The sequence below is a fragment of the Hippichthys cyanospilos genome, chromosome 3 (genome assembly GCF_059441005.1).
Source record: "Hippichthys cyanospilos isolate Australia breed blue-spotted pipefish chromosome 3, RoL_Hcya_1.0, whole genome shotgun sequence".
Classification (NCBI taxonomy): Eukaryota; Metazoa; Chordata; class Actinopteri; order Syngnathiformes; family Syngnathidae; genus Hippichthys; species Hippichthys cyanospilos.
In genome coordinates, this window is record NC_142371.1 from 13,632,496 (window position 1) to 13,652,802 (window position 20,307).

The 20,307-nt window shown below is 39.0% G+C and overlaps 1 protein-coding gene across 1 annotated transcript; it reads left to right on the forward strand.

Annotated features, from left to right (window-relative positions):
* Positions 1 to 7,474: 7,474 nt before the first annotated feature.
* Positions 7,475 to 19,283, forward strand: gapdhs (glyceraldehyde-3-phosphate dehydrogenase, spermatogenic). The gene is made up of 11 exons (XM_088411962.1): positions 7,475 to 7,582; positions 15,145 to 15,204; positions 16,503 to 16,599; positions 16,799 to 16,905; positions 17,485 to 17,575; positions 17,671 to 17,789; positions 17,872 to 17,953; positions 18,080 to 18,231; positions 18,327 to 18,489; positions 18,559 to 18,656; positions 18,767 to 19,283. The coding sequence occupies exons 2-11, from the start codon at positions 15,176 to 15,178 to the stop codon at positions 18,834 to 18,836; spliced, it is 1,008 nt and encodes a 335-aa protein (XP_088268088.1). The 5' UTR covers positions 7,475 to 7,582; positions 15,145 to 15,175; the 3' UTR covers positions 18,837 to 19,283.
* The last annotated feature ends 1,024 nt before the right edge of the window (positions 19,284 to 20,307 follow it).

Below are 20,307 nucleotides of genomic sequence, written 5' to 3' on the forward strand. Positions count from 1 at the left end.
TGATTTATTCCCCTGTTTCTCTCCATCCGTCCGTCTGTCTGTCTGGTATACTCTCTTCCAGCTGCAGAGTCCCACTTGGACCATCAATCCTTCTCTTCAACCCATACCTGGCCCTCCATCAGCAAGCACGCGCACAGACACACACTTGTGCGCAGCCAAACTTAGCCTCACAGTACATGCATCCCGTGTGCACGCATGCATACATGAACAGCATTTATGCATACTCAAACACACATGTGCACCTACGCAGGACACCAGAGGGGCAACCCAATCTTCAGTCAACCTTGGACTAAACCACACAGTTGAAGCGTCTAGGTTTGGGTCTTAATGTGAACTCAAGATTAACAAGGTGATATGTGGCTGCACAAACTCAGGTCCAGCCAGTTATGCTTCCAAATCTCAAGTTTCTTCTTCGGGCTGCCCTTCAGTCTATGGCGCAGTTCATAGGAGACAACATTAGATTTGAAAACAAACAGAAGCAGTCAATTTATGGAAGGAATGCAGCTTTTAATTACATGAAGAACAGGAGATTATTGGAATGTTTTTGACCAGTGACAAATATAGAATACAGGAAACAGTAAAAAAAGTAAATGTCAAAATTTTGCAGACCAAATGTGTCAGAGCCTTAGACAAATATACTTTATTGTTTTACCTCATTAGTTTTCATCATTCACATGCCCAGGAACAAGGGTGCTCAAAGCTTTGAAGGTAGACTATTAGTATATATTATATATAAGCAATTGCTAGTGGGGCTTTTCCTATGGAACAGGAGCAACAACAAAAAACGCAAGCATTTGGCGGTCGGATTTGGGTCCAAAAGATTTAGGCACTCCTGTCCAAGAAGATAAGAAGAGAACAGTCCAATATACAGTATGTGTTGGTCGACAAACTCTAGCAGTGTTTTCTTGAGAAGACTTAGGAAAAGATGTTATTTGACATCAGAGAGATGGATGCAAATCTACTCTTTTTGGAAAGATGTCTAATTATTTCTAGTTTTCAATGGTGTAGAAAAAAATGTTTTGCTCAATAAATGTCCAGTTGTATACGGTATTTCTACAAAATAGATGGTCTATGCTCTAATGACCATTGTACGCCAATGAATCATCCAGTTAAGAATGCCCACCATAGCTCTCGGGAAAGAAAACATGAAGAAATTAGGTAAGTTGTAAAAGCAAGTGCTCAGGAGAAGTATGGTTACTCAAACATGAGCCTCAGTCAATGCACCAACAAGCAAAGACATTCAATTACCAAGAAATGGAAAGAACCACCATCTTGCCCAACCAAAATAAGCAGAAAGACTCAAAATAAGCCAATTCCAGTAATGCAGTGTCATAGCAAACACACACACACACACACACACCAAAATATCACTAAAGTTGAAGGTGCTTGGGCAAATGAGTGCAGCACAATGAGAGTGCGCTTGCAGGGCATGAGGACAGGAGTGAAAGAATGTATCACAAATACAATTGTGCAATTGGTTATGTTCTGGAGATGAGTTGCATTTTCGTCTCTCCTCTTCAACCAATACCTGGCCGTCCATCAGCAAGCACGCACACAGTCGGCTTTTTTACAAACATGAAATAAATGTCTGCGTTTTGCCCTGTTTTCCTTTCGCTTTTGGGGTATTTTTTTTTCTTTTGAAACGTAAGTGTCTAAAAGCTCCAGCCAAAATGTAGATTTGACTAATTTTCCAGATCCATTTTTGCATATAGCATTCATAAACGGTAGTTTTACATCATCGTTCTACATACATACAGTACGTACCTTAAGCAATCACCTCCCGTCTTTGTTTACTGCGTGTGTACTGCTCACCTGTTCTGTGTCTGACACAAAATCACAAAGCTCCATGTTGGACAAGATTGTGGTCATAGTTGGGAAGTATAAAATACACTCCTGCTTCCTTTATCCACTGCCAGGCTTGTATTTTATTTTATTTTATTTTATTTTGATTCTTTGACCTGTATTGTAGGCTTTGCCTATTGCAAAATGTGACGCTAGTTGGTATTGTAAGTTGCATTTATGGATATAAAGTTGTTAAAAAAAAAAAATTCTTCTCTACTGCCATCCAGTGACTTTGCATATTTGTAAATGGATTCAAAGATGCACTCATGTGTTTGTGTGTAGAGGCACTTTGTTTATGGAGAGAGACTTTACTTACAAAGAGGGGAGAATTATGTGTGTTTGGATATGTGTAGACACGGCCTTTTTCAGGTCAGTCCCTCTCAAATAATGGGGCACGCCCGCCTGGAGGGGCATGATGCGTTTGTGCTGAATAGTGTAATGCCAATCTATAGCAGCAGGTGATGCAGTGGCATTCTCATTGTCAAAACCTGTAGGAGTTCTAAACTTTTTTTTGAAATCGCATTAATGAAAAAATAACCTGTACAATATTTAATTTTTTTTCATGTTGAAATATTTAAGTTATTGACGTTAATGTTCCAGATTTTTTTTCCTTTTTTTATTCACTTATTTATATATCTATTTTTAGCATAAAACAGGTCAGTTGGTCAAAAATGTTTTTAGATTGAATAATTGTTGGCATTTTTTTTTCCACGTACTTTCATGCACTTAAAGCAATTTTTTCCAGGTTCAGAGTAAGTTGGAACCTGTATAAATCCTGTAAAAAGTAAACATTTGCTAGAAGTAGATTTGAAGGGACACTGTGTAAGCTTTAGACTGTTTCTCATTAAAAAGGAATAAATTAAATGATTATAAATTTTAAAAACTTGCAATAAATGTGTTCTTAACGACCAACAGTATGTTTTAAAAATAATTGTAGGTCTAGTTATTATAAAATTATATTACATGGGGATGGCACTCCTCCGGAAGCTGCCATGTCTGTTATAGCTACGGACTATAGCAATAATGGTAATAATGCTAATGGTAATAATCCAAATTGAAAAATGGTCAAAATCTTAAACGTTGTCCTTTTAATAGCTTTTTTATTTTGAAGGATACTCAGGTATATTTATACATTTTCTTAGAAAATTATCTAATTTATAATCACTGTAGGAAGTGGAGGGATTATTTTGGGGGGGGGGGGGGGGGTGCAAACAATAATTGAGAACACTGGTTTAGCTTCTGATTTAGTCATGTTTTCTTGTCCATGTGTCAGTGTCTCATTTCGTTTGATTGTGTCCCCTTGTGCTGGTTGACCTGTTTTTTTTTTTTTTTGTGTTTAATCAGATCTCTTAACCATTTGTCTCTTGTACAGGTATTCCTTATTGTCCCATCAGTTTGGCTTGCATTTAGCTGCTTTCTTTCAGGTGACCGTCCTCTGTCCCTGTGACAGCAGCACAAGTTCTGCGGCCTTCCCTTGAATTTAACATTCTATTCACACCGTACTTCAACCTGAGGATCTCTGTGAAAGTTGTTTTCCATCCCTAGTATTGTTTCGCTGCAGTCCTGTCCACCCACAGGCTTTCCAGAGAAAAAGTCTTCAGATTAATGTGCAGAAAGAGAGACAATTCACCTCTCCTATGAACTGACGTAATTTGACCGTTCAACAGATAAAGCAAAAACACTCCCAGGTAATTAATTGTATGTATTACTATAGAAGGAGTGAATACTGTATTCAGGTCTCTATGTCTATGTTTCTTTAATTCAACATTGTCCATATTGTTCATTGTATTTTCCACTATAAATTTTCAATAAAAATCAGATATGTTATACAAATAATTGTCATGATGAATGTCTGGGCTAAATTTTGTGCCCCAAACCTTTTCAGCAGACTTTGTGGTTGAATGATGGAAAGCAGATCCCGGTATGAGAGTAAGATTGCATTAAGTGCCTCTTTAAATGCTTCTAATTCTCAGCCTATGCAAATATTATCGGAGAGGTTTGCCTCTTTGCCTGAGGAGGGGTTCAAGGGGTTGTTTTAAGGCTACCAGTGTGATGAACTGTTTAGATCTTATGTTATGTATATACAAAAATACCAATCAGTGAAATGCAGCCGTAAAGAAACACGACCTTATATGTTACTTTATGTTTGGATTTGATGGTGGTATGTGAACTTGAAAATTGACTTTTAAACCACCGATAACAGAGCAATAACAGAGAATGTGGAATTGATTGCAATAGTTGGCATTATTATGACAAATGGTTTGTGTTTCCAATGTTGTGAATGTGAGAAACCCAAAATTCTAATATGTTCACATCTGCTCAAGTATATACATACACTCGCACACCTCAAATGAAACTGAAATGTCCTGTTAAGTAGTGGTGGGAGATGAATTTGAAAGACTTGTCATTGGCTGAGTGGCTCATTTCAACTGGCAGTTTACAAAAGGAAACTTATATCAATAAATACTGTGTTGTGCTGGACAGGGGCTGTATGCTTCCATGAAACCGTACACAAAAATATCAGTTATAAATAGAAATATACCAAGATGAAGGGCCATCATGAGCGATTCAGCGGTAGGTCCTTATCCTTTATTAAATGAACACAATGTAGTATTCTAGTTTTATAAAGACAAAACGGCCAAATATTTCCACAGCAATGGTATTTTTGTTTCATTGCCTTCATACAGTACCCACCATATTAAGGACATCTTTTTTTTGTTTGTTTGTTTTTTATTTAAAGTGTATGTGTGGTATATTCTTATTTACAGTGATGTAGAAATGCATTGCATGTTTCAACGTTTCGAATAATTTTAATACTTTCTTAAGCTACATGCTGGGTCAAAGTAAAATTGGTGATGCTTTAATTTATTGTTGGTGATTTTCGTAAAATTTTTAAATGTCTCTGAAAGAAAAAAAATTGTGTTTACTTAGTCTGAAAGAGACAAAGGCGTATTCTTATAGACATTAAAGACAAATAAATCTTTAATTTACTGAAGTATAATATTAATTGCAATACAATACCGTTAAGAAAATGTTCTTAGATTCATTTTATAAACTGATCATGAACGCGCCTCTCGTTGTGTTTAGGACAAGACCGCCCTCTTTTGAGTCGAGAACAAATTACTTGTGATAACGACTATAGGCACTTTGAATCACTACAAATTTAACCTGCTGTCATACATTGACAGGAAACTGTATCACCGCGAATTTTATTTTTATATTAAAGTGGGATCCGAATAATTACCAAAATACAATTGCTGGTTTTGACAGTGTTACAAAGTTAATAAATGCTTTTTTACTGCTGTGGTTGCAAAGTGCACTACAAATTTGCATCTACTCAGTGCTGAGAAATAGGGCATTTAAAACCCTAACATCTCATGTTAGCACTTGCAAAACTATCAACGAAACAGAAAAACTCCACAGCAGGGCTGGACCTCAAATTTGAACCACCTAGGTTTTTCTTCATCCACTCCGATTTCCCCCATCATTCCTAAAATATGCATCATAGGTATATTGAGCAATCTAAGTTGTGCTTAGATGTGATGGTTCATTTTTGTGTGCCCTGAAAATTGGTTGGCAATAAGTTTAGGGTTACCCCGCCTACTGCCTGAGAACTGGTAATGCTCCAGCACACCCACAACCCTCGTGAGGATAAGCAGTTAAAGTAATGGACTGGTGGATGGATGATGGTATCAATTAGAGATGTTTAAAAAGACATTGGCAACACGAATTCAGTACTTTTTGATCTTGAATTTTTTACACCTAGGCATGCAGAATCTGCAAAAGCCATTTGAAGAGTACCTGCCATGATTAGGTGGAAAATATATTTGGTTATCCGGAAACTCTGCTTCCAAATGTATGGGTTTTGTTGTTGTTGTTTGTTTGTTTTGCTGGATGTATTAAAGCAAACTTATAATAGCTCAAATAAATTGTTTGTCGAGACCTCATGTCCGCAAGCCATACTTGCTTCCAGTGTATAGCTGTAAGCATGGTGTTTCGACAAAGTTTTGTTTGTCTTCACGCTGTGCATGCTTTTTCTGTTAATAAACCCTTTTGCCTACACCTCGCTGTCTCCTGTGTGTCCCGGGGTTTGCATCTTGCTTGTCTGCTTCTGGGCCGTGACACGCGACAGGGTCATCATGACTGGGAGGAGAAAAATTATTGAATCATCAGTGAATTTCATGTTATGACGCTTGTCGTGTTTTTGTGTAAAACATAATAAAAATGGAACAGAAAGGTTTAAATTTTTTTCACCCCACTCCCATAACTGTTTTCTGTGCATACATAATAAAATATATGATAATAGTTTTTTTAAGCAATGCTAATGAACTTATCAGACTTGGAGGTCATTTGGGCTTAAAATTTCTTGAAAAATAAACCCGCCTTGGTTACTTGAACCTTTAACGATTTTCTGCTACAAATTTATCATAATTAGGTAATAAAACAACAAAGGTTTGTTTGGCTCAGATCAATAAAGATGCAATAAAAATAATAATTGGCTTACTCTCATCATATGCATAACAGGTTTGTACAAGGAAATATGAGACATTCAATTAAGGCTAACTTTTTTAAATTGAAAAATAGATTAGTTTTTTTTTATTTATCATCATTTTTAAACTTTGAAAATATCATTTTAACGTTTCATTCGAGGTACTCCACATTTTTTTTAATACTTTTGGGACATAAAATGTTTTGAAATCCGGGAATTATTTTATGCACGTTAGTGTTCACTGTAAATGCTTGAATGACCGTCTGTCCACGATTCTACATGTCCACGAGAGAGCGCCATGGCTTCATATTTTAGTTCTGATGAGTCATCAAATTTACAGTGCTAATTGCGGTGCTCATTTTGAGCCGGTCACTGGTGAGTGTCTCATTGTCATGCAGTTTTCAGTTTCGTATTTTAAAACGAGAGAAAGGTTTTTTTGTTGTTCTGTCATTATTATCATCCTAAAACATGGGTGGATGGATGGATGGATGGATGGATGGATGGATGGATGGATGGATGGATGGATGGATGGATAGATAGATAGATAGATAGATAGATAGATAGATAGATAGATAGATAGACAGACAGACAGACAGACAGACAGACAGACAGACAGACAGACAGACAGACAGACAGACAGACAGAGACAGGCGGAGGCGATTCTTTTACTGTAAATCCAACAGTGACAAATTGACCATATATGACATCAAGTGCGAAAGGATGTTGTAGTGTTAGGAGTACCCATGCTGTAGTGTAGACACATCCTGCAGCACGTAGCCTCGCTCAAACGTGTCACGTGACAGTTGCGCAAGAGAAGGGAACAGTGTGGCAACAAGGTAGCGGAAACTAAACTCCTTATAATTATCATAATACCGTACTAAAGACTAGTGGGACTATATAGGACATGTTAGTGTCACGAAATTTGGAAGCTTAACATCCTCCTTTAATTAATCATCCATCTAGAGTTTCCGCATTGGTGTTTTACTTCTGCCTGTGATCTGGCATTTGGCCGTCTCTCTTTTCTCCTGCAACACATAATGTAGAATACGTGAGGGGGTTGGTTTTTGTGATGGCGGACGGCAAAGAGCAACCGTGTACTGCGCCTCGTTCGGAATGGAAGTTGGCAGGAAAAGATGGCATGACGTCACGTCGCCTGGGAAACCCGGTTTAGCGAGTCACGTGCTCACTATAAAAAGGGAAGGCGGTCCAGCGGGTTGCGCACTCTCATTCAAAGAATCAACAGTCGTCGAGGTAAGAAATAAGCCCTCACTTCCTTCCCTCGATCAACCAGTACGCAACGTATATTCGACAACGTTTGAGTGACTCTGGATTAGATGAACATGTGTATTCATGCGTCATCGTAAAGTGGAGCAATAGAAGTTCAAAAGCTAGCTTTTTTTGTCAGCGTTGTATGTCGCTTTTCTTTGATCAAACGACGACAAAATGTTTTATCCGTGCTTGTTCGCGGAATCGCTATATCATCGTTTACCCGTGATTGGTCAATTTTGTTGTTGGTTATCATCGAACACTCAAAGAAAGAGCGGGTGAAACTAATGAGATTAAATATTGTACTGTGCTAGCCGTAAGCATTACTTCCTTTTGCAATGGAGGATAAACTCGAGGATGGGAGGGGATGCGGTTTTGGCGCTAGGCTACTAGTTGTGTAATCCATGCGTTGTTGCATCAGTTAATCACCACTTTGTTGTTGTTTTTATTATTATAACAGTTTTCCTGGTTTTACAAGACGATGTTCATACGAATGGAGCACCGTATATGTGTGCATGCGTCCGATGTAGGAGCGGCTTTGCTACGTGACATTGCCTTTTGCTGCATCTTTGCGGAAGTGACTTGGGCCCATATTACGTAACCTACACGTTCGACTTTTCTTTTCTTTTTTTTAGCGGAATACCGTGGAATAGATGAGGGTTTGATTGTGCTTGAATGTGCAGAATTGATGTAAAACTCTGCGATTTGACTGCGATACTGGTGTAAGATAGATCGATGGTTTATTTTGTGCGAAACGTACGACGTGTCAGTCTCTTAATGATGAAGCCTGGTGTCTCGCACCCGAGGGGACTTGAGCAGGCGCAGTTCTCGAAGGTTTTTTATGTACCGTTATGGACAGGAATTTTATTTGTTTATTTTATTTAATTTAACATCGAATGATCCCATAGGAACGTACCACATTTGTGCTAAAAACGTGAAAGGAAACTCACTTGCCAAAACCTGTCTGGACAGGGGCTGTATGCTAAGTCAGCTGTGATCCCTCTGACTGATCTAGGTGTGGTGTACAGATGCAACCATGTAAGGCCTTGTCTCATAGCTGAAGGTCATCACTCTGGCTGGCGAAGGTCGATGTAGGCCTGCAGCCTCTGCTATAATGCGGATCTTCAGCTAATTTACTTTTGTATTCCAGACAAAATTGGGGCGGTTAACTAAACTGGAGGATTAGTAGTGAGGTTGGAGATGAAGCTCGTTGATAGCTAGTTCTGGTTGTTGTCCATTAAATATTGGCTCACAGAGGTTTTCAGGCCAAGTGATGGTATGACAAGCATTGACTTAGTTTTAGTATTATATATAGCAATATTAGTTTTAAATCGGTCTGTGATTTATTTTGGTTTAGCACCCTAAAGCGCATCCATCTATTTGCGGAAAGTTCTAATTGCAGGGCAAATTTTTCGCTAAATGACAAAACTAATTTAAAATCCTAATGTAATTATAAAATTGGTTCTGTTACACAGTACTTGAAACATTTTAACACAATGTCATCAGTTATTTCACTACTTCTGATTTACAAATGCAATATTCTGATAGCGTTCCTCAAGGGCGGGCAGTGTTACCTGACCTGCACCTCCTCTGCAGTCATCACATGACATGTCTGCTAGTGAATCGTCTGCAAGCTGACAGGCGCACCTCTGGTTTATTCATACAGTGTGCATTCATGCTCTGTCTGTGCTCTCGTTTAAATTAATATGTTGTTTTTTTTGTATCTGCTGCCTTGTTCCTAAATTTTAAAAACCCGGCGTGTACTTGCTAGGATCTACGCTTAGACACTGCTGGACCCAAGCTTGAATAATAATTAAAAAAAAAAAAAAAAACGGGTGTTAAAAAAAAAAAAAAACGTGTGCTTTGTCAGGAAAGAACATCGACATAAAAACTGCCAAAGAAAACATGCGTGACTAGCCAAAAGCCCCAACAACTAACTCTTTTCGGTAGCTGCTGATCAAGCATGCCGTTAGACATACAAAGCAGACGTCAATTGTGCGTGACTGGCTGCAGGAAGTGTAAATTCTGCTGAGTGTTCAGTGTGTTGCTGTTGAATAAGAATGTGGCAGCAAGGTGACATTGCTGCAAATGGAAACGGGACAGGGAAAGATATTCAAGAGTTCTTATACAATCACGTCGATGAATATTTGAACATTAACCTGATTTTCAGTATTATAACTTTGTACCACAAAGGATATGAAATTAAACTATTAAGATGTGTTCTAAGTGAAGCTGTAATCTCTCGCTCTGAAATTGTGCAAAATGAGCACTTAAAAGACTATAGTGGTGACCCAGACGCATCTGGCTAGATTCAGTGCTACCTTACAATGAGCACCACTTGACTGCTGCGCCTCATTTATATGCTCAAATCAAACCATTTGAACACTTATTAAAAAGCTGTTACCCCTCAAAAAGATGACTTGATACCAAAAGGACCCAACGCAACGCAACTGTGTTTTTAATTATTCATGTAAATAAACAACACATGTAAAGACTATCAAGTCTAACAAAAAATATTTCCATTTTTATTTATTGACACGAAGTCCACGTTGGAGTTATCGTCACAGGACAAAAGCATGGTGATAGTCAATGCATAGGCATAGATGGCTGCCAGTAGGACTGCATGTCTGGATTTATTGGATCTATAGATTTGTTAATGATGATCCTGACAACAAAGCAGCAGAATGATTGCTGAAGGGTTTCTCGCATTTTTACTCACTTAAACTCAGCCAAATGCTTCAAAACTCATGAAAGGATTTTCCATGGTGCAGATGATCAATGACTTGAAGCATATTGAGAAGCAACCAGCAAATTTTTGAGGTAAAGAGGTTGATGGTTCTGCAATAGCCAAGTCAGTCACCTCATATGTCCTAAATCCGATTGAGCATATGTTTCACTTCAGACAAAACTGAAAAGAAAATGTCCAAAAGCAGAACTGAAGACACCTGCAGCAAAGAAGTGGCAAAGCATCACCAGAAACAAAACCAGCTCTCCCTGCTGATGTCCACGGGTTCAAGATTAGGTTCTAATTTTTTAAACAAATTATTGAATATTTGGTATGTTAAGAAATGGGTCCCATGTTTAGTACAAAGGATACAGTAACGTTTTTCTTTATTCGATCTTAGCAAATAACAGTGCCCCGTCACTGGTATTAAAAAAAAAAAAAAAAAAAACATATGTAAAATCTGCAAGCACGAGTGATACAGTATCATGAGTCCTGTTATTGTTGAATATGAATATGAATGATGATATATTTTCAAAATATTCAATGTTATCCTTCAAAACCCTTCAAAATTCTAGCTAGTTCATTTGACCAGCATGAGAATAAATATGTTTTAATAAAAAAAGAAGTGCTTACAGGTATTTTTGCCTCTTCAGTCGTCTTTTGAAAGCCATCTTGAAAGAGCCAAAAAAGGCATGGAGGGCATGCTAAACACCATGACTTGATTTTGTTTGGATTAGCTTCGTCCAATTATCTCAGATAAGTGGCAACATAGTCAAAATTTAGCATATTTATTGGTTTCTAGACACGCAAATGTGACATTTTCTCCAGTGTGATGGTTAGGTCTAAGAGAGTTAAGTAAAAAAAACCCTCCCCTTTATCCTGCATGCATGCTAAGGTATTAAAAAAAAATTGTGATTGCCATGTTGTTTTCAAAGAGACAGCTTCTTGAGTCAACTCTGTCCTGACTTGATGAAAAAAGATAAAAGCTGTCCTGACAGGCTGTCTTTGCCTTGTTTTTGGAAGATGGCCCACTAGTGAAAATGTGCCCTTTTTTTTCTTCCTCATGGCCTGCAGCCAGTTTGCTTACTGCAATGGAAAAGTACTATTGGTATAAAGGGTGTAGCAGAGGCATAGAAAGCAAGTTAAAAGTTTGGGTGTGCAGTATAGAGGTTAAGGGCAGAAAACTGTAATAGAATGACATTATTTTTATCAATCTTTTTCTATCTATAACAAAAGAATTTTAGCCAATTAATCTTGGCTGTCTCATACAATAGACAATGGAAGGGCTGTTTGGCATAAACCCCTTTTCCCTTTGCCCCTCTCTCACCCATTTTCCTCATTAAATGTATCAAAGCTGGGAAGGCCAGTGTGCGCCAAAGGAGGTGGACAGGGCTGACAAAGAACAGTATAAAGGAACAAATAATTATAAGTACATGGGTGCTTGGTAAATGTGTCTTTTTTTATTTTTTATTATTAATTTTTTTTTTTTTTTGTAATTTACCAAGGTGGCCCATAATTCACTTTAAATTTGAGTTCAATCAAAATGCATGTACAGTACTGTATATGTGTTTTATTGTTGCGCAAAACCAGATTTACTGCGCCTCCTCCAGGCCAGTAATGGCAGCAAGTGGATATAATAATCGTGATTATTATTAGGGTGTTATTGAAACCTGAAATCTCTGGATCGCCAGTGAAACCAACTTCAGCGTCGTCATTGCATCCCACTCTTGACGCTTTAATTAAGATGCGTGGAATCTCACCGACTAGTAGAGTGAAGTAGATCGAAATTCTTCCAACCATTTTTTCCTTTTATTCACTTGCGAATACCAATAAGCAATAGTTAGTCCTACATATTTTCTGTCCTTCCACGCGGTAAAGAAATTCCAGAAGGTATGCGTTGCTGTAAATCTGGCCTGCGCGGACACTGCGTGAAGTGGCGTGGTTGATGAAAAGACATAATTTTGATGGGTGTGGCCGCGTCGAAATTGAGGGGTGCATCAAGCATAAACCAAGCTGCAGACGTTCTTGCAGGATTTGCTCGCTTCCTATTTCTTAAGCTTAATGATGTCTTAACCTTGCGTTTGTCCCCTGGTGGTAGGATGACCGTAAGTGCTTGATTCGACATGTACAGTGATCCCTCCTACTTTGCGGTCTCAGTACTTCGCGGGTTTTTCCAGGAAAAATCAAAAATATTTCAAAATAAAAAATTATTTTAAAAAATGTGAAAAAATGGAAAAAAAGGAAAAAAGGAAAAAGGTACATTATACAGTACTGTTTTCATCAAATAACTAAGTAATATTAATAACGATGTTAAGAATTCTTCAAGCGTTAGAGTTTGTGACGTTTATCTTATTTTGAAATGCATGCGTTTAATTTGTTGGGTCGCGTTGCATTTCCGTTTCCTCTTTTACGTTCTCTGTGCGTCATTCTCGTTACGGTGACGAGTGAATGACAACATAAGCTCATATTTATAGTTTATTATCATTTATGTTGATAACGCATGCTACTGCCTATGTTTAGTAAGCGATGAGTGATTATTCTGTTTATGTGTTTGTGTAGAGGTTGCACTTTATAATTAGTAGTTGTTGCTAACCCGCTAATGTTGGCTAAAAATACAGTAAATTCATAGATTAAAGTTCGGCAATATGTTAGTTTACTGACATGAAGATTGTTGTTGATTTGTTATTCAACAGATACTACATGATACACCATACATGAGCCAAAATAAATGCGAAGTTCAACGTGATGACTTGCGTACTCTTTCACCGGAGTCTTGGTGCAGATAACCAGTCCTGAGAACAAATTCTCAACAAACTAAGTAATATTAGTTATTTAATGAATATACAGTAATGTTAATAAGGATAATGTAATGTTAAATAATAGGAGGAAGGAAATAAAATAACAAAAAAAAAAAAAAGATTGTTTATGGTTACTGCAGCTATATTGGGGCGTACATAGAAATCTAGGAACTGATACCCTACTTCGCGGGTTTCAGACTTCGCGGGGGGTTGACACCCCCCTTTAACAGCGAAGTAGGGGGATGACACCCCCCATTAACAGCGAAGTAAGTAATCACTGTATTGGTAGGCGGCTTTTTAAATGTTAATATCGCCGATTTTCATCTTAATTCATCGTGGCAGCCAATATCGTGATCCGATTAATTGTGCAGCCCAATATGTGTGTGTGTGTGTGTGTGTGTATGTGTGTATATTTGTATATATACACACCACTGGTTGTTGCTTGTTTAGCTAAGATCAATCAATTTGAATTGATCTGTCCTTCTTCATAGCCTCATTTTGATTCATAAAATAAAAAAAATGTCATTTATGAACAAAAACGATTTTGATAGAAAAATAGAAGCTTTGGCAGGATCAACAAGGAATGAAACCTTGCCGAGGTGATTCCTGAGTTTTGTAAACACACAAAAGATGACGTAACGGTCAAGGAGAAATCAGGGAGCATACAGCCACAATGGCTTATATCCTCTCTCCTTTAATGACCTTCTTTGTGAAAGAGAGGAACGCAAAACTAACCCTAAACACAAAATGGTGGACAGGAGGTTTCAATTAAACCCTACCAAACGGCAAGGAAGTACTCATAACACATGTACTTTTCACATGTTAAAGTAAAAAAAGAATTTTTACCATTGTTTTGAGTTACATAAAATGTTAAGGTGTGCCTTTTTTTTTTTTTTTGTATTTTATTTTAGGTGTACCAATAATGGGTTTAACTTCGGCAGCTTTTCTTACATGAGTCAAACAAACCCCTGTAGCCACTCAACACTTAAGGAGATTATAGCAGTCTACAAGGACATTCAAAGTAGTGACAAGGAAGCCCTGCAGCGCCTTGAGCAACTTGACACGTGCGCACATGCTAACCGCTCACATTGTTATTGCTATGGTTTTGCAATTGGGAAAGAAACTTGCAACTACAGACATTTCATGATCCCTTATGTTCGAATACAGAGCAAGTTTTTAATGAGAGCCAACAGATGATTTCTTATAACGTACAAAGGCAGAGCTAATCGCAAGATCTTTAGGCCTCTTCTACTATTGTTCATTGCACCCAACACAAAGGAAAGAAGACCAAAAAAAAGGCGTGGAGAAGGGGCATCACATAGCTGAATGGATGCCATTGTGTCTGGTCTGATCTGATTGCAGTGTTCTACTCCAACTTTTATTTCATACCCCTCACTCCCTTCTCTCTGTCCGGTACAGTTGTCAAAACCTGTATTTTACCTACATTGCTCTGAAACCTCTCCTTCACATTAGATTTTCTGAGATTAATAAATATCACATTGGTAATCTCCACTCTTAACTGCCTTCATATACTGTTGCATAACATAACGTTTAGATCAGGGATGTCTAGCTCATTTTTATTGTGGGCCACATTGTAGTTATAGTTTCTGTCAGCGGGCCGGTTTGACTGTCGTCACATAAACTTTAAATGTGTTGGTAGCACATAGTTTACCTAGTTACTTACCCAGTTTTAAAATCAGAGGTCAGAAAAAAAACTTTCCAAATGAGAGATTGGGGGGAGAAATGCTTGTTTTTTTGTTTTGTTTTTCCCCCTCAATTTTTAAAAGCTGAAGACCACTTGGCAAGTTTGGTATTTTAGCCAGAAAAAGTCAAATCAGCATTTTGTGGGCCACATAAAATGATGTCTTGGGCCAGAGCTGGCCCATTAAAAAAAATAAGGTTAGGACCACTGCTTAAGAGTATGATATTAATTATTACAAGTAATAAGAGGATAACAAGCGGAATCTCATCAGTAGTTTGAAACAACCATTGTCATATTGTGTTTTTTTTTTTAATTGTTTCAGTTAACCCAGTACCCCTCAAGAAGCAGCAACCATGTCAGATCTCTGTGTTGGAATCAATGGGTGAGTTGTCACATACTTAGGTTTTGTGGTGTTGTATACAGTAATTCGTAATGTATGGTTGCTAAAGAGCAAGCTCACTGAACGGCAGAACGCGGCAAACATTGAAAGACGCAGCAATAGATAATAAAGATGCTATGACAAAAAAACAAAAATGGAGACACATTTACAAATAAAACACATGTAGAAGATGTTAGGTTCAAGCAACTAAACTTTTAATAAACAACAACCAGGAGCAAGACAACAAGGTTTTCTTTTTTGCAAGGAGAGCGGATAGGAACATGACCTTCTCAGATCTCCTTTTGGTCTGCTTACAGATCCTTTCTGCTACCTATTTATTCATTTGGGATGGCCCTAGGTACAAAAGAAATTGCTGCCCTAAAGGGTTTGGGAGATATCCTGGCAACAATGCAAACAATCAGTTTGTTATAGTGGGGGGTATAGGTGTGCTTCCATGCTGTGATTTTTTTTTTTTTTTTCGTCAGGACAGAAAGACCAACCTCATGCTTTTTAGAGGTTGCAGGTGAGAGTCCACGCTGTTCTGTCCTTGGAGACGAGACGTTTTGTCTCCTCACACATGCTTCACCAATAGCTCCAACAGAAAATATCCATGTCTACAGTTCTAATATACATGTTGCAAGAGCAAATATGGGATAACCTAGATAGTTATAATTATAACTGCCAATAATCATGCTGTGATGAAGGTAGGGCCGGACCTTTCTTTCCCTCCACACTTTGACCAAGGTGTCTGCTGAGTCTAAAAAAGTGGCCATTCAATAAGCCTAATTCTGTTGCCAAGTTAACCAATAATCATCATGAAGTCAACCAAACTGAAAAAGCAAAAACCTCATTCATTCATACTCATTCGACTATTTTTAAAGGGACATTGTGTAAAATCGAATTTTTCAAAATGGGTCTCAATTGACAGCTAACACTGGATATATTAGGAATGAGGTGAGAAACTCGACGCCATTTCACTCTGATAAATAATATATTAGAATGAGAAGAGTTTTTGCTTGATTTGACTTGTAATTTAAAAAAAAAGTGCTTGACATTTTAAATGTTAATATTGCCAAGGATCACCTTAATCATGGCAGCCAATATTGTGATGTGATTAAAATTTGATTAATTTGCCTCATATTTTGTCGTTGCTTCTGTTTTGAGCTTGCTGTTTTTTGTTGTTGTTGTTTTGTTTTGTTTTTTTAACTTCTTACTAATCTAAACTGAGCTGCATTGTGACCATTGTCTTAAATCCTAGAAATGTCAAGGGAACTAAAATAGCTCTGTCCTTTTTTTTCTAGCTTTGGTCGTATTGGCCGCCTTGTGTTGAGGGCCTGCCTTCAGAAAGGCATCAAAGTTGTGGCCATCAATGACCCCTTCATTGACCTGGAATATATGGTGAGATATAAGATGTTCTGAAATGTGTTTTGGCCCATGTTGGTATTACAGTACATATAGGATTTGATATTGAACCGTGCAAAGCTTCAAATACTGAATTAGGCTTTACCTTCTTTATCATACTTGTCATTCAGTTCAATTATGTGACCACTGATCAAAAACTTGCATACTGAGCTATATCTTTGCACCCGCCTCTTAGGTCTACATGTTCAAGTATGACTCCACTCATGGCCGTTACAAGGGGGAAGTGCGCCATGAGAATGGCAAGCTCATCGTGGATGGCCACGCAATCCATGTCTATCAGTGGTAAGTGTAGACAAATTTGAACGTACCAGTCATATTTGTTAGCAGCAATGTGATGAGTGGTCGCCAAAAACCACAAGCTGCGCAATAGTCATCTACCCAGTGACGCCGCTCCCCTTCACCGGCATACGCGCATGAAGCCCCCAGTTCACTGTTGCCTCACGCAACAAAATGCCAGTGAACCAAGTGTGGCAAAACACTTATTCTGTGCTGGTGTGAACAGAGCATCATATTCACTGATGGATTATTGTAGTATTGTATAAGGTGGATTTGAACTCTGGTCTCTGAACTGTGAGGTGGACGTGATAACCACTGCTCGACTGAGACGCTCTAGCATAGGTGTCAAACTCCAGTCCTCGGGGGCCGCTATCTTGTATGTTTTCCATGCTTCTCTCTTAAACACACCTGATTTGATTAGCTCATCAGAAAGCTTTCCTTTGGTTTTTCATCTCCAATTTCATCTCCAATTTTCCACCAGGTTTATGTGGAAGCAGTATGCTGAATATTTATCTGTAACTATGTGCATTAAAGATCTGTTTGTTTTTGTTAGTGTTAAAGATCTTTTCCTCTTTATCTGACCAGTATGAAACCAGCTGAAATTCCCTGGGGGAAGTCTGGCGCTAAGTATGTTGTGGAGTCTACTGGCGTCTTCCTCAGTGTGGAGAAGGCTTCTGTATGTACCTGAGCATCCAGTACACGCATGCACATACAGTAATGTCTGCATCTTTATCCAGTTTTTAAAGTGTGCCCTTTCCATCCTGGCCCTAGGCTCACATCGCTGGTGGGGCTCAGCGTGTGGTTGTGTCCGCTCCCTCACCTGATGCCCCTATGTTTGTCATGGGCGTCAATCAGGACAAGTACGATCCCTCCTCCATGACAATTGTCAGGTATATGAGTTTCTTGAAGTTTTGTTTGTGCGGGTGACTTACGTGACTCGTCATCAATGATCACGTGTGTTTCTGTTTACAGCAATGCATCTTGCACCACCAACTGCCTGGCCCCGCTGGCCAAAGTCATTCATGATAACTTTGGCATTGAGGAAGCCCTCATGGTAAACTACAGTATTACAACAATATTGCCAAGCTTACCTATGTTTAGAATGTGATCTGTTTGTATTTATAGTATTTTTGCTAATTTAATGAGATTTAAAGTTAAGGTTTTTTTCCCCCTTTTGTAGACTACAGTCCATGCTTACACAGCCACTCAGAAGACAGTGGACGGTCCCAGTGGCAAGGCCTGGCGCGATGGCCGTGGAGCTCACCAAAACATTATTCCAGCCTCCACCGGTGCCGCCAAGGCGGTGGGGAAAGTTATTCCCGACCTCAACGGGTAAAATTAAATGAAAACATGAAGACATGAACTTTATGCAAGTTTACTCACAAACACAAAGAAGTAAGGAATTGTAAATGTGTTCTTGTCTCCAGGAAGCTGACAGGCATGGCGTTCAGGGTGCCTGTGGCTGATGTGTCTGTGGTTGACCTGACATGTCGCCTGTCCAGGCCTGCATCTTATGCTCAGATTAAGGAAGTTGTCAAGAAGGCTTCTTTTGGACCAATGAAGGGAGTGCTTGGTTACACTGACGATCAGGTGACTCAGAAAATGTCAGTTTTTTAACTTAAATCAGAAGAAACTGACTGCTTGTACTGTTTTGAACAGGTGGTGTCCTCTGACTTCATTGGTGACACTCACTCCTCCATCTTTGATGCTGGTGCTGGCATCTCCCTCAATGACAACTTTGTGAAGCTCATTTCTTGGTTAGTTGTTTTTGTCTGCATTTTTTTTCTAAACTTGAATTAAATTATTCGAAATGGGAAACAATACATTCAATGGACTAATTCTTTCATGTGTTTGTTCCCTGTTCCAGGTATGACAATGAGTGTGGCTACAGCCACCGTGTTGCTGACCTGCTTTTGTACATGCAGAGCAAGGAGTAGACACTTGGCTGTGCTGTAAGCACATCCAGAAAGGGACCACCCCAACCACGCTCGTACTCCCTTCTTTCTCTTAAACACAGGCTCAGCCCAATAAACCTGTCATAGCATCTATCCCTTAGCGCTTTTTTTTTCTGTACGAGTTGAAAAAGAAATTGTTACATGTTCAGATTTAATCTTGCCCCGACCCCCCCACCCCCCACCCCCACCCTTTAATGATGAGAGGATGGGCTGGTGACAGTTATTGTGTCTGTGTATCCCTGCCCTCAGTACCTGCTACCACCCTTATAGATGTGTTGTTATGGCTCAATACTGTTGTTAACTGCTGTACTCATCTCCATGTTGGTGTGTTTCATAGGCTTATTCACCATTGGAAGGAGGAAGGGCAGGCTAACTGTAACTCCTCTATAGAAAAATGAGATGAAAATAAATAAAAATAAATCAAACTCATATTGTTTACTTGGCATGTTTATTTACTAATGCATTTCGGGTGAGCGAAATATTCACCATTAAGACGGCGTATAGTTAGATGGTGTGCTGGTGACTGTCTTGGGATGCCGTGAGTTGGTGCGGGGAATACTTAATAGATCTCAATGCCACCATCGCTGCTTCCATTTATGGTTCTTTCTCAGCATTTGAAGTCACTGATAATTAATAAGCTCCTCGATGGCAGACCCCTGGGCGTAGACGAGATCCGCCCAGACTTGAAGATCAGCACCTCTAAATATGGGACCTGCCCATTATAAAGAAGTTCAGGAATCTCAGGGTCTTGTTCTTGAATGAGGACAGAATGGAGCAGGAGATCGACAGGCGGATTGGTGCATCGTTTGCTGTCAAAGCGGACCCATCGGTTTGTCATGATGAAAGAGCAGAGCTGAAAGGCGCTCCCGATTTAATGATCTAGATCTACGTTCCTACCATAGCTTCGAGAAACTTTTGGTCACGACCTACAGCTCGTGACCAAATGTTTCCTGAAGCTTTTGTCAGCCAGGAATGGCTCAATCGAGCCACTATTCCTCCATATTGAGAGCCAGTTGAGACAATTGGGGCATCTCATTCTGGGCGTGGGAGACGGCCCCAGGATGGCCTCTGTCTCTGCTGGTATGGGAACACCTTGGGATACCCCTGGAGGAGCTGGACGAATTGACTGGGGAGAGTGCAATCTGGGCTTCCTTGCAAACGCTGTTGCCCCCACGACCCAACTCCTCATAATACAGTAGGTAATGAAAGGATGGAACAACAGTTAAGCGACACCACACGAGAGAAATCGATGTTGTATTCAAATTTATTTGAATTACTGGTTCTGTCATATTCCAAAATAAAGTCAGATGTTAGCATATGTCATATTTTGATTAAACACAGATTACTAGTTTGCCTTCGTAAAAGTCTACCGAAATCAGAGAAGCATAAAAACCCGGAGATTCCTTTTGAGCTGTGACGAGTGTTTTGGATGAAGGAAGTCTGGGTTTTCCTG